This window comes from Ornithorhynchus anatinus, chromosome 14, assembly GCF_004115215.2.
Source record: "Ornithorhynchus anatinus isolate Pmale09 chromosome 14, mOrnAna1.pri.v4, whole genome shotgun sequence".
Taxonomy (NCBI): Eukaryota; Metazoa; Chordata; class Mammalia; order Monotremata; family Ornithorhynchidae; genus Ornithorhynchus; species Ornithorhynchus anatinus.
Genome location: NC_041741.1, coordinates 40,900,137 through 40,914,738, shown reverse-complemented (window position 1 = coordinate 40,914,738; position 14,602 = coordinate 40,900,137). Strand labels below are relative to the sequence as shown.

Here is a 14,602-nt window from a genome sequence, read left to right as displayed (position 1 = left end):
TTAAATATCTGTTCTGCCTACTTAGACCGTAAGCCCCTGTGTGGGGCAGGAACTGTATCTTACCTGATTAACCTATATCTACCCCAGCGCTCAGAACAGTGCCTGAGACATAGTAAGTACTTAACACCACAATTATTATAAACTGCTTTACAAGATTTTCTCCCCAAATACAAATGCTGGATTAACCTGTAGAATCACTTTACATTTTATTCAACACTTTCCGTGATCATTTCTGAAGACCTATCTTGCATTGCTTTATTTCCACCAATGACTCAAATAAATCAAAGCCCCATCAAACTGTTATATTGGTATCTGTGGTATTTGCTAAGTATTTACCGTGTGCCACGGACTGTACTAAGCACTGGTTAGAAGCAAGACAAATCACGTAGGGCACAGTCTCACATGGGGCTCAGTGTAACTAGGAGGAAGGACAGGTATTTAATCTCCATTTTATGGATGAGGCAACTGAGGCCCAGGGAGGTTAAGTGATTTCCCCAAGGTCACACAACAGGCAAGTGGCAGAGCTGGGATTAAAACTCAGGTTCTCTAACTCCCAGGCCTGTGCTCTTTCCACTAGGCCACACTGCTTCCATACTACTTATGAGAGAGTAAAAGCTCTACGACGAGATACCAACCATTGAGAAAAACAAGGAACACATTTGGGTAAGATAGCTCTTCACCGCATAATAAATTAACATCTTCCACTCCTAGGTTATTGGCTAATTTAACAATGGGTCCGTCTTCCATATCGGTAGTAATGTGTGTCATCAGAGCCAGGTTTTTGACCAACCCACAAGCCTGCAAAACAAAGGGATGGAGACATTCTTAAGAATCAATAAGAGGATTATTTTACAAATATAGAGTTTTATTTTTATTTGCTGTTAGCTAGATGGACTACAAGTAGATACTGCAAATAAATCGAGTTATTTGGTTTCTAAAGTCAAAATGCCAAATAACTAATGGAGAAAAACAACTCAAGTTAAAAATGACTGCCAAAATAGGAAACCAAAAATTTGGAAAAAATGATCAAGAAGTTCCACTTCACCTGTGTCAAATTATACATTTGAATCTTAAATCACAGTTTACAAATAAGGCTAGGAAAAACTACATTTTTGTGAATTCTTAAAACTGATTATCTTGGGGTCAGTCCTCAGTTCTTTTACTCAGTCAGGAATGGCGCTGACAAAAGGATGCGCAGTAAGGGATCAGAGAGCCGAACAACGTTGCTGCCCTCTTAAACGTTCAAGGATTCTCCCAGTGTCTTACCTCTCCTTCAGGAGTATCTGATGGGCAGAGCATCCCCCACTGAGAAGGTTGGAGGGAGCGCGGACCGCTCACTTTCCTCGTCTTTTCAAACTGAGAAGAGATTCTGGTCATCATGCCCAGAGCAGAGATGTACGACAGACGGGACAATACCTGGGTCACTCCTTGACGGTCCATTTTGAATCTCTTCAAGGACCAGTTTCCCTACAAGGCCAAAGAGCAGATATAAGGAATAAACACTGGTCGCATTTCCTGGTCCTTTGTGTTTTCCCACAGCAACCTGGAGAGATGATTCCCATACTGCTGCAATGAAGATATCACAAATAATTATTCCTGAGACTTTTTTTTTTTTAAAGAGAAGAATCACTGACTGATATTCAAAAAAATGAACAATTTGCTATTTATCATAATCAAACAATGCAGTTTGGACGCAGTCCTGTCCCACATGGGGCTCACAGTCCGAATCTCCAATTTACAGATGAGGTAACTGAGGCACGGAGAAGTGAAGTGACTTGCCCAGGATCACACAGCACGAAAGTGGTGGAGCGGGATTAGAGCCCAAGACTTTCTGATTCCCAGGACTGTGCTCTATCCACTATGCCACGCTGCTTCCCAAGTTTTGGAGAGTTACTAGATTCTAAATTTTTTTACAGTAATGGGGTACCTAGACCCAAATTATTGGGCTGTTAATGGAACTAATGGAAGATTCGATGGGTTGCAGTCTTGCAGTACAGAAAGTCAGGGTGAGAGAAGTAACTGGCACGGAGCCATGGTAGGGTAGATAATACTGGGGAGATCAGTAGGGAATGACAATCTAGGTATGATAAGGAAGAGAGTGGGAAGTCTCTGCTGGTTTTCAAATTCTATAAGTGTACACTACATAAGGGAGGGAGGAAAACTGACAAGACGCCCAGAATTTACTTCCTCTAGGAGATAAATCAATGTTGAACCCAAGCTGGTGACCGGGTTCAGTTGACTGTGACTTGCTCAGAATCACAGAGTTGGATCATTTGTCCAGGCTCTGCCTGCTGATCTAGAGGCAAGAGGTAAGTTATGCAAAACCTAAAGCACTGTTTATTGTTCCGTACCACACCTCCTCTGGGTGAGGCAGCTCAACACCATCAAGGGCAAAAAGGATTTCTTGGCTTCATTAGCCTACAAAATACCTCATATTCCTACCCAAATACTTATTTTAAGGGGTCAGCCTAGGCAGAAAAGAAGATTAAATACGAGGATTCATCCTCTTCCTCTTTTCATAATAACCATGGAGATTTTTATCATATCCTTTCGTGATCTCCAACTCACATGTACATAAGTCTTCTCACAGTCTGCCTGTGGGCTATGCTGTCCTGTCACAAGCCCAAATATAACCACACATTGGGCTCTGTTAAATTTGTCTATCAGAATACTCATGTTAATTTGCAGAGCCACCTGCAAAATCTACTGTAAATTTCCAGTGTCCTAAATCTCAACAAGATGGCCAGTGACTCTTCCAGGGTCAAAGAAAATCAACAGATGATCTATAGGACTTCTTCGTTACCACTTGGAAGTGTACAAAAAGTCAAGCAGACTTCATCAGATTGACCTTTACATTTGACATAACAGAAACAGAAAAAATAGCCGATAACACCCTTTGAATGGCTTTATGGCCGTGAATGCGTTGGAGTGGCCAAGGATTTAATTCACAGATGTGCAGAATAGCTGATACCCCATTGAAGAATTTACACCTACACTGAAGAATGTTGAATTAAGCAAAAATTGCCTAGTCAATAAGCCTACATGTGTAGATGCAGTATCTCAATTTTGTTTCAGTGAATTTGCTTAAAAGAAAAAAATGAAGAGTGGCTTCAGTGCAAAACCGACAGATGTTTTTCCCCCTAGGTGGTGAAATTACTTCATTCTATTACTTATTGTATGATATTACAATTACTTTAGTGACAGAAGCCTTTGGTAACAACAATCAGGAGACTGAACAAGCTATTTCTTTTAGAATACTCGGTTGTCTGTTTCACATTTCACCCTGTATTTAAAGTATATGCAATTATGGACTTTATATTGAAATCATCACCTGACAATAACCAGCATGTACTCACTGTAGAGATGGCATTTACCATGCCATTGGTGATCTGATCTTGGCGCATATGTTTCACCACATCAAATTGGGCTGCCCGTTGCTTAGGAATGACCTGATCGGCAATCTTCTTCATTTCAGAGTTAAATTTTTTGAATAAGTCTTCAAAAAGAAGAGACAGCAGCTGCAAATATGGATGGAAACATTAACATTAAAGGCGTTTTAAAATCTGGATTGGTGAAATATTTTTTCTTCTACCGACCAAATAAAAATTTGGCATGATTGAAGATCGGCTAAGGGGAATAAAATAAGGGACACAGGCTTTGTCCTAAGCCACCATTCAGTGTGTTAAAATGCTAGGCAAAACATCCTCAAGAATAAAATTTTAAAAACAAGAAAAGGCTACATAAACCGCCATCAGCAGAGGGGCCAGACCTGCGAGAGCAATAGCCTTCACTGACTCCTGAGCTGGACTCCCAGCCTTGCATATCCTAAGGTCTCTAAGACAGGAGAGTTTTCTAATCCTGGTTGAAAAGATTCCAAACAATGTCTTTCTGATCTGTTAGTTCCTGAAGACTGCCTCTTCCAAGTCCCCATCTCCCCAAAATTCTCTGCTCTGTTTCCCATGGTATCCCTTCCCTCCTCGCTGGCCACTGGATCCCAGTGAAAAAATGTTCCACGGGAAGCCCAGTTGAATACTTTGAGTCAGGAGACCCAAACGCACACAGAAAAGTCCTTCTATGCAAGCATAGGGTAAATGCTGTCGAAAGAAGTTGTACCACACACTCACAAACACATTAATGTATTTCTCGGTCCCTAACGGCATTTCTCGGTCCCTAACTTTGTCTATTTCAACCCACTCAAAAAATAAGACTGGAGAAGAATGCTTCCCAATTCACAAGCTCTCTCACAGAGCAGGGAGTAACTGCAAGGCCAAGTCACACAATAACCACATTATTTAGGTCAAGAGTAAAATGATTAAAAGGAAAGGGATGGAATGCTGATGATAATATTCAATACCTTTCATAGCTAGTCCAAGGCCTTTCAGCCTGTTTAAAGACTGGGGCACTAAAGAGCACATTATATTTAAGGGGGAAAAAAATACTGACAGCTCATCAATTGATTTTCAATGAAAATGCTCTGGAAAAAAATTAATAAAGAAGTTAAGCTGCTGAAATACAGTTTCACCAATTAGCTTAATGTCAGAGAATTCTAATTAGGTGTCTTGAGATTGCTATTTAGTGTTTAAGCCCTCAGAGTGCCAAATTCTCCTTTTCACACAAACTGGTTGCAAAATTAAAGACATTAGGCAGCCTTAATTACATTATCAGAACAGCTGGGATTAGGCAATCTCTGAAGTCAAGGCGGTATTCTTTTGTCACTGGGTAGAAATCCCTTGCTTTCCAGGGTGCCGGATTTTGGGGCTGTTCCATATCTCACCCATACAAAGCAAGCTGCATTAGAAACAAAAAATTTGCAGACAAAGAATAGAGTAATGCTCGGCAAATAATGAACACATTACAGAAAGAGAAAAGGTAGGTGAAGAGATTAAGCCTGAAATCGGTAGGTTTTGCTAACACCTCCACTGGCGGCTGGCCTACCAACCCTCTAGTGGCAGAAGCGCTAAGAGAAAGCTCTGTAAACCATCTTGGCCACTGGACACAACTCTGTTATCTAAAGCTAAAGCACATTTCATACTTCCTTGTCCCATGGGGTGTGAAATTAGCTGCTATTGTTTTCACACAATTTTACCGACACAATGCCTCTTCTGTCTTTGGGTTGTTTATAAAGCTATGTTTTCCGGGCACAGGGGAAACATTCATTTTCATTGGAATCATTAAAGCAACAGGATCGTCTCTCTCTCACCACACCGTTCATCCAAATGTTAGGCATGAAAATAAGTGCTCACGAAGGAGCACGCGTGTCTTCCGGCTGAAAAAGTGTAGAAATTGGAGGGGGATTTTTTATGGTATCTGTTAAGCGCTTACTATGCACCAGGTACTTTGCTAAGCACTGGGGTTCAGGGGAAAGTATAATTCACTTTCTTGAACGTTTAATTTATGTACTAAGCACTTGTGTTCTTCCCTTTCAGTTATGAACTTTCAGGTCTCTGGGAACCTCATGTACTGGCAGGAAATATATGTGAAAGGGTGGTACCTTCATTTTGGCATACCTGATTCAACTAGTGCCTAGCCTCTCCTCCCCAAATGAAATTAATGAACAGAGAAAAAGTAAACACTGGCTAAGCTAACCTTTAAGACAAACAACATCATCGTCATCATCATCAATGGTATTTACTGAGCGCTTATTATGTGCAGAGCACTATACAAAGCATGTGGAAGAGTACGAGAGAGTTGGCAGACACCGTTCCTGCCCACCGTGAGGGGAGAGACAGACATCGATTTAAATAAAAAACAGACAGAAAACTTCATTTGCCTAAGGATTCACTCACTTGGCCTGCCAATTCCAGTCGCTTATTGCCATAATAGTCTCGGTCATCCACTTTATTGTCTCCTTGGGCCAGAATCACTCTGCGCACCATCACTGCAGTGTAGATACACTTCGCACGAAAATTAAATTCCTTTACCTACAACCCAAAAAGTTAAAAGAAGGATAAGTCCCCTAATATAGTCATCAGTAATTACCATATATGGTAATAAATGAACCATAGAGACAAGGAGTACACAAAAGATATTATGGAAACATACTGTATTATCAGTCTGTTTCTAATTACTAATTCAAATTTTTCTAGTTTGAACACTGAGCAACCTGTTTTCTCAACCAGCAAATCTACAAATGCTTAAAGTTCTACTATATTTCCACAGATTATTTACAGTTTGCACAGAGAATAAATCTATTTCATGTGCTTCTATCTGCCATGACTGTATTTAACGTTTTGGATAGAAATTCGGTTCCCCCTCCCTTTTTTAACTTGATTTTTGATTGTTCCAAAATGACGAGAATGTTAAGGACTCTTGAATAAAATGGACAAGAGTCCTGCTACTCTGTCTTTTAATTAAAGAAATCTTCCAAATAATGAGGCCGGAAATTGATGTGTTCTTTAAAATGAATTCTCCCTGAGAGACTGCCCCACTCTTAAATGTCCTTTAAACTTTGCATTGGGTCAATTTTTTTTTCCTTTTCCTTTTTGAAAATCTGTGAAGAGAGGAGCAAAAAGGTTTCATTGTCATTTTCTACATGTAAGACTTCTAGGCATCAAGAAAGGCTGGGAGAAAGCTAGATCTTTAAAGGATTTCTCCCAGTACCTTATAGCAGGACTACAAGTAACCTATGCAGGAAAGCTCAGGTTTTGCACGTTAACAGAAAACTAATAAAATCAACACGACGTTAATAAAGTTACGCAGATCTCGGCTTTGTACTAGTATATTTACTTTTGTCTTATTCTCCTCGTGTGGTAAGATGTCACCTGGCTATGATTTTTGTCACTACAGCAAAAAGGAATAAACAAACTTCGTGAATCTGATTTTGTGGAGTCAGGAAAATCACTGTTCGCTTTCTTTACCACTAGCACGGACAGGCAATTCCAGATACTTAGCTTTTTCAGGTGAGCAGTAACAGCTGTGGACATTTTGTCCACGGTGGGACCCAATCACTGGCATTTGATACCCAAATCACTTATTTCTGTATCAATTAAAAAGGACAAAACAAATCCAGGCAACACCCTTTTAGGGGGCATTCAGACAATGCTTCAGGTGGAAAGGATTGCAAGGGATCGCCTAGCCCATCCATTTGCTTCCGGCTTGTACAGGAGCTAAACCATTCCGGTTATTTGGGTTCTCTGATTTACAAAGCCTTTGGGGAGGGAGCTTCCAAAATATCTTGGGCAATGGGGTTCTGGTGGTCACTCCTGACCAGGTCAGGGCCTTGTAAGCAGTTTGCCAGTGAATAAGTGATGGGATGGGCTCTTCCTGTTGGGGTTTCCACAAGTGAAGGCTAATATTCTCCTTCTCTTCCATGTAGCCGACTTCCTTGTCTTTGGAGAAGGAGGCCAGGGCTTGTTATCTTGGATCAGTTTCCTGCTCTGTTCTAGTTCCTAAAGGCCTTTATGGCCTGCCACTTCCTCGATCAATTGGCATCAGTTTGTGGAAGCAAGTCCAAAGGTAACCTTCACTGTTCTGTCACTCTCTCGTTCTAGATTCGGTGTTATCTCTGTTGATATTTCTGAGGTACATTCAATCAAACTACAGATTCTATTTAGAATCCTTCCTTTTGGGATGAGATCACGGGATCACTTTTGGCCTCCAAGCTTATCGTACGAAGATAATTGAGAATGAAGAAACCACACTGATTTAACATACCTCAGTTTTAAGCTAAGTACAAAAGCCATTACTTACCGGAACGTGTGTCAAAATTGTTGAAGCCAGAAGTTCTCTCGCCTCTTCCATCTTTGTTTTTTTTGGTCCGCCTCCCCACATCCTCTGTCTCCTTACTTTGTTTCCTATATACTTCAGGGCCTATAAAATTGATATGCTATTCATATTAATGTTTAAATGACATTATCATCATTATTATCACTAAATAGTATTTAAGGAAGTAACTATCTGTGCCATAAGGGACAGTATAAAAGTTAGAAAAAAAAGACAGTCCCATCCATCTGAGAGACTGGTTTTGGAGGGATGCGCATGACAAACAATGGTATCTTCTGAGTGCCTATTTTGTGCAGAGCACTGTACCGAGTGCTTGGGTGAATACCACAGAGTTGGTAGACATGATCCCTGCACTCGAGTGTGAGAGTTCAGCTAAAACCAGGCTGAGCCAGGCCACAGATTTTTGATTGTGTAGAGAGTTTCAGAGGTTCCTCTTGGAACAGTTCTTTTTGAGTGAAGTCAGGAAGATGGAGAAATAACCCCACACAACTGGATGACAGGAGTAGGGAACTAAGGGGAGAAACTAAAAAAAACCCAAAAACCCTCGGATTTGGGAAAGCTGGAAAAATGCCTCAACTAAGGCAAATCTCACCCATTCTAGTAGCAGTCAATGAGCTCTACATCAAGCACAATAAGAAAGGAATAGACTGCCTGGTTTCTTTCTGGAACAAAAGTCCCTTGGCTATGTGTCCCTCCTTCCAGTCAGATACCCTGAGAAGACATTTTCTTTTCACAGGTACAACCTTCCTCCCACTCCATGAACTACCCACCAAAGCAAGCTTCCCAGCCATAATGCCCTGAGTCAATCGTGTATAAGTGGGCACTGTGAAGTCCCTGACATCTTTTCATTTCATGGCTGGGGATGATGCGACAAGGCACACCTGCATTTGCGTGAAAATCTGAGCTTTCTGGCACTCTTCCAAGCTGGGACCAAAGGCAGCCATCACGTGCTCCTCTGTACCAATCATCTGCACAATCTCCTGGTCACTCTCAACGCCCATGGCCTAGGAAAGGAAGAAAAGACAGAAAGAGTGTTGGCTTTGTGTTAACTCACTGACATTTGCTTATGCTAATTTGGTATTGTTTGTCGGTATTACTTCTAAGCAAAAGCTAGCTCTTCTCTCAGAAACTGTGCCATCTGGCATTGGAGACACATACTCAAACTATGGAAGAACCTGAAATGGAAATCTTGATAAGCTCGAGGAAAACCAACGCTCTGGAGTGCTTTTGCCCACGTTCTGTCTGCAAAAGTTTAAGAATTAGGATATTTCTCAATGAAAAGGGGAAAAAATGCTGGTCCTAATTAGAAAAACAAGCTATTTAGAAAATACATCTTATTGAAAATATATATTGTATCAAAATAGATCTTAACTAATTTTGCCATGAGAACAGGTTTACAGAATATCATCATCATCAACAGACATTTCATGTTTGAATTGAAAGAGGTATTCCCTAAAAGAATCTCACATAAATAACATGTTAACGTTTTATTTCACCATTGCAAGGGCACCTTGTAATACTTTATGATTAAAAAAAGAATAATGTATAATGAGCTTTATAAACTAAGAAAAGCGCTTAACAGGTTTGGCGAAAATCTCTCTTATCAATAAGTATTTCAAGGTGGCAGCCAGCAGTGCTGGTCTTTGTGAATTCCAGATGGTGCTAAAACTAGCCCGTTCACACGTTTGTCTGGAATTCTGCCATATCAAGAAACAGGGAATAATCCCACTAAACCTCATTTGGCAGAGGAATAATCTGCTGCTCAGAAGTTGGGGAAAAGTTACGTTTGCATTCAAATTCTTCCTTAAGCACCTCGAGCAAAAAACAGGGCTAGAAATAATCACCTAGGTAGACACTAGTACTCTGGTTCTCATTGAAAACTCAGTCACATACCAAACAAAACACAACCCAAATCCCCCCCAGGAAAAAAAAATCCATAATACAAACTCAGAACACAGCGCCAAAGTGATTTTAATCAACTTCTCATTTCAACGATCTTCTTTTGTTCATTTGCTTTGGACACCCATCTTAATTTACAGTTCTTATTCAGAAACATAATTCCCTTTATTAACACGGCATACATACATGAATACAGAGTTCTGAAAAACAAATTCTGGCTTGGATGCAGAGGGGAAACTTGGGGAGAGAGTACATGAAGCACCCCAACATTGTCACAAATTGAGGGGCTCATGGAAACTCAATTGCTCAAAATAATTTAAGGGAAAATTCCTAGATCCTCAAGCAAGAGAGGGAAAAAAACCTTTGTATTAACGTACATAAAGATGCTCATGCATAAACAGTGAAAATAAGGATTAAAAAAATCACTAAAGAAGCCACGGTTGGGAACAAGTGCCTCTGTCTCCTCTCACTTTCAACCCAACTCTCTCTATCCAGGGCAGTCCTGCTTGCTTAGTTTTGGGAGAGAAGAAGACAATCATCCCCTGACACTGAGCACATTTGGAGTTATGTAGGACTAAAAGAAGGTGTGTTGGAGGGAGGGTTGGGAAGGTCCTTGGCCGGACACTATCTTGAGGTCACAGACTGACATCCTTAGACACATTTGGTTTGGTGGCAGGGGAGAAGGGAGGAACTTAGGGCTGCCAGCTAAAGTCATGTGTTTAGAAACCACTGCTTCGTGGGAATCCAGCTAAGTCTCCTATGTTAGGCAGAGTTTCCTCCACAAAATAATGCTTTTTTCCTCCCCTTTGTCCCAAAGGTTTCAACGCTAGCACCCCCGTTAACACAGGAAACACAATATCTTGGTTAGGATGAGGCGCTGGCCCCTCATGACTGCTATTTGGGGAATCCTCTAGGGGTGAAAGAGAAGGGAGTAAGACCGTAGAAGCCTGAATTTTGCCTAAGGAGCTCTCTAACACCTCTAGGCAAAGAAGTTTACAATATTATCTGAAAAGGGCATGCTGTATACCAAAATTTGGTGACATCCTATTTCGGCATATCAAATTAACCAAGCTTGAGTGGACAAACCATTGGGATTAGAACCCAAAAGTGAATAAGAAGGGCAAATGAAAATCGGCCACAGCTAATGTGTTTTTCCCTTAGGAATGTAGCGCTTCAAACAGGGCTATTTACTGAGCCCTTACTCTGTGCAGAGCACTGTACCGAGTGCTTGGGTGGGTACAATACAACCGAGTTGATAGGCACATTCCCTGCCAGTGCCAAGCCAGAGGGGGAGTTAGCCATTAATATAAATTAATTAAATATAAATAAATTAGAGAAGCAGCGTGGCTCAGTGGAAAGAGCACGGGCTTTGGAGTCAGGGCTCATGAGTTCGAATCCCAGCTCTGCCACTTGTCAGCTGTGTGACTGTGGGCAAGCCACTTAACTTCTCTGTGCCTCAGTTCCCTCATCTGTAAAATGGGGATTAAAACTGTGAGCCCCACGTGGGACAACCTGATTCCCCTATGTCTACCCCAGCGCTTAGAACAGTGCTCGGCACATAGTAAGCGCTTAACAAATACCAACATTATTATTATTATTATTATAAATGAATAACGTACGTAAGTACTGAGGGGCTGAGGGAGGGGGTGAAGAAAGGATGTAAATCCAAGTGCAAGGGCAATCAATTTTTTCAAGCTGAGAACCTGTTCTCCCTTCCCCTAGGACTGAGAGTACAGTGTGGGAAAGGGATCGTGTCGGACCTTATTATCTTGTAACTACCCCAGTACTCATTACAATGCTTGCCATGAAATACCTAACATACATGAAAATTATTAAGGATAAACTTCCGATGAGTGATTTCTGTAGACTTTCAAACCACTGGGGAACAAGATGAGAATGAAATACCCCCCCACTGTGTGAGTCCCAAATGGATGTGCCTGCGTGGACTTCATAAGGCATTCCTAAAAACCACTGCCACCAATCCTCAAACAGTTTGACCACGACAAGCTCGAGGACAGAAGTGCAAGATTCAAACAATTAAACTGGATGAGACCTCCCAGGAGCTACAGAAATCCACACTCCAAGGGGAGGGAGAGGATCCAGTGTCTTTTTTGCTTTCAAAAGACCATTGGTCTTCACTAAACCATGGTAGTTGTTAAGCATTTACTATGTGTCAAGCACTGTTCTGAGAGCTGGGGTAGATACAAGGTAAACAGGTTGGACAGAGTCCCTGTCCCACATGGGAGTCACACTCTTAATCCCCACTTTGCAGATGAGGTAACTGAGGCTCAGAGAAGTTAGGTGACTTACCCAAGTCACACAACGGACATGTGGCAGAGCCAGGATTAGAACACAGGTCCTTCCGACTCCCAGGCCTGAGCTCTATCCACGAAGCTACGCTGACCCCTCAGGTCCACAGTTCTGAGGCATCAGTCTCCCATTATACCCATTAGGAGTATATCACGAGAAGCAGCGTGGCTCAGTGGAAAGAGCCCGGGCTTGGGAGTCAGAGGTCATGGGTTCGAATCCCGTTACTGCCACGTCTCAGCTGTGTGACTATGGGCAAGTCACTTAACTTCTCTGTACCTCAGTTTCCTCATCTGTAAAATGGGGATTAACTGTGAGCCTCACATGGGACAACCTGATTACCCTGTATCTACCCCAGTGCTTAGAACAGTGCTCTGCACAGAGTAAGCGCTTAACAAATACCAACATTATTATTCTTATTAGGAAATCTGGAACTGGATCCAAAGGAATATACAGATAGTTCTATAGACCCAAGTCAAAACAAAATGTTCAGGCAGTAAGTCTGAGTGTAGCTACCAACTTAACAGTAGGAAAAAGACAAACGCTATCGTATTCTCTTCAAAAATAGAAAAAAAGAGACACCAGAAAAGAAGGGCAGTTGTTTCTCACTAAGCTATATGCAGGTTATGGTCCACTGGATTTTAAAGCATTTTTTACTGCTTCCTGATGGCTGAAATGACTGCCATATTCCACTTGAGAGTAAAATATGTGAGTTCATGTCTGACGAGACAGTAAACTAAATAGGTAAAACGATATAATTTAAAGAGAAGGAAAAGAAAGAGAAATAAAAATGAAGTTGAATGGAAACAGAATGCTACAGTGCATAATTTACAAATAGTAATCAAGTTAAGATTTCAGAGTAGCAAGTCCTGGACATGTTGGAAGTTTCCAAGATGAACTATCATAATTCTTTATATGCAAGTTTCCCAAAACCTATGGCTCATAATTCAATAGAGTCAAATGTAGCTATCTAACTTTTACTAAAAGCAAGGACCATCCATTCATTTTCTCCTCAAAAATCTCACTGATCTATGATTTCTTAGAAATCAATGATTTCATTTTTCTAAAAGATAATCAATAGTTAGAAAAGGCATAGAGGGCAAGACTGAAAAAACAAAACAAAAACAAGGGCAGTGGCCAACCAATTGAAAAGGGGGCTGGAAAATTTCTCATGCAAAACACCATGGCCTAATGGAAAGAGGACGGGTCTGAGAGTCACAGGACTTGGGTTCTAACCCTACCTCTGCCAGATGCCTGCGAGATTACTTTGAGCAAGTCACTTCACTTGTCTGAGTCTCACTTTCCTCATCTGTAAAATGGGGATCCAATACCTGATCTCCCTCTTACGCAAACTGATTGACTTGCATCTATACACTCCAGTGTTTAGAACGGTGCTTTTCACATTAGTAAGCGCTTAACAAATAATAATAGTAGTAATAATAATAATATATTGGATGGCACACTAAGAAAAAGGGCTGCGAATACAATTATTAACAAGCTTATACCAACCAACATCACAACTCAAATAAAGAACATCTCATTCCCTGGTGTATAGACTTTTATAACAATTTCATAATTAATATTTTTAAAAATGGACAACTTAATTTGTTTTTCTTCATTGAAGGAGATAAATTCAGTAACTAGCCTAAAGTATAAACTAAAATTGAAAAGAGTTAACTTTCATAGAATCCTAGACTCGGAAAGGACCTCAGGATGCTTTCTAATGATTTGTAAGGCAACACGTAAACTATCAAAGGCACATCCTTTTAGATGGAAACTTAACCTTAAATAGTAGCTAGTTTCAGTATCTGATTACTGTCAAGGTCTTATAGCTTATCGATTTCTTATTGCTGCCCATATTCTTTTAGTATTCTGAGGAGCTGGAGGAAAACTGGGCAGATCCACTTCTTAATAATTCTTTTTATATTTAAAAACAGGGATTATGGAAAAATACTTTACGTATTTTCTATGTTAACCCCCAGAAGAGGGAGGAATTCATTGATTAATAATAGAGGGCCTGAAAAATTGAGAGGGGAAAATAAGTGCGACTTGTTATGGAGACTAAGAAACGCTTCAGAAGGACTACTGGGGCATTTAGAAGAAATCTGCTATGGTATTGGGGGTACCAAAGGGAATAATCTTTTATTAACAGAGCAATAGAGAAGATCTTTAATTTGGAATTTTGAGTTCTGTTGATTACGTTCGTAGGGCTGAGTCTCCAAGAGAATAGAATAACAACCCTCTGGAAATGAGCAGTTGCCTTCTCCAAATGAAATTCATAAAACCGAAGCCAAAAGCTGATGTAGATTTCCTTAGTCCAGTCATAAGAACCTACCATCAAATGTACCTTGTAATGACTGAGCTAAGGAAATAGACATCCACTTACAGTTTGATGGCCGTTTTGGTTTCCTGGGCTCTAAAGCAGCCCAAACCACTCTGCAGTGGACCATAAATTGCAGTGTCCTGTAACTTCATCGGGAAAAACGTACGCCTCAAACTCAGCTCCTTGCTGAAAAGCCAGTGAGTGCCCTCTCGACAGCTAAGATTTTTTGGACTGCCTGCTTGAATGTATTGATGTTAAACTGCCAAACTCAATTTACAATTATGTGGAGATTCGAAATGACCTTCGCTCACATTATATTTACGCTCGGAAGACTACATTCATTTCGAAAAA

At 40.8% G+C, this 14,602-nt stretch overlaps 1 protein-coding gene across 1 annotated transcript in view; it reads right to left on the bottom strand.

Annotated features, from left to right (window-relative positions):
- The window catches only part of POLR3B (RNA polymerase III subunit B), an 87,550-nt gene that overhangs the window by 53,870 nt on the left and 19,078 nt on the right, over positions 1-14,602 (bottom strand). Inside the window, exons 10-15 of the mRNA XM_029079145.2 lie at positions 8,604-8,726; positions 7,690-7,809; positions 5,787-5,921; positions 3,357-3,518; positions 1,267-1,467; positions 636-798 (exon numbers count right to left, since the gene is read on the bottom strand). Coding sequence (XP_028934978.1) covers positions 636-798; positions 1,267-1,467; positions 3,357-3,518; positions 5,787-5,921; positions 7,690-7,809; positions 8,604-8,726 — 904 coding nt within the window. The remainder of the gene's footprint in view (positions 1-635; positions 799-1,266; positions 1,468-3,356; positions 3,519-5,786; positions 5,922-7,689; positions 7,810-8,603; positions 8,727-14,602) is intronic.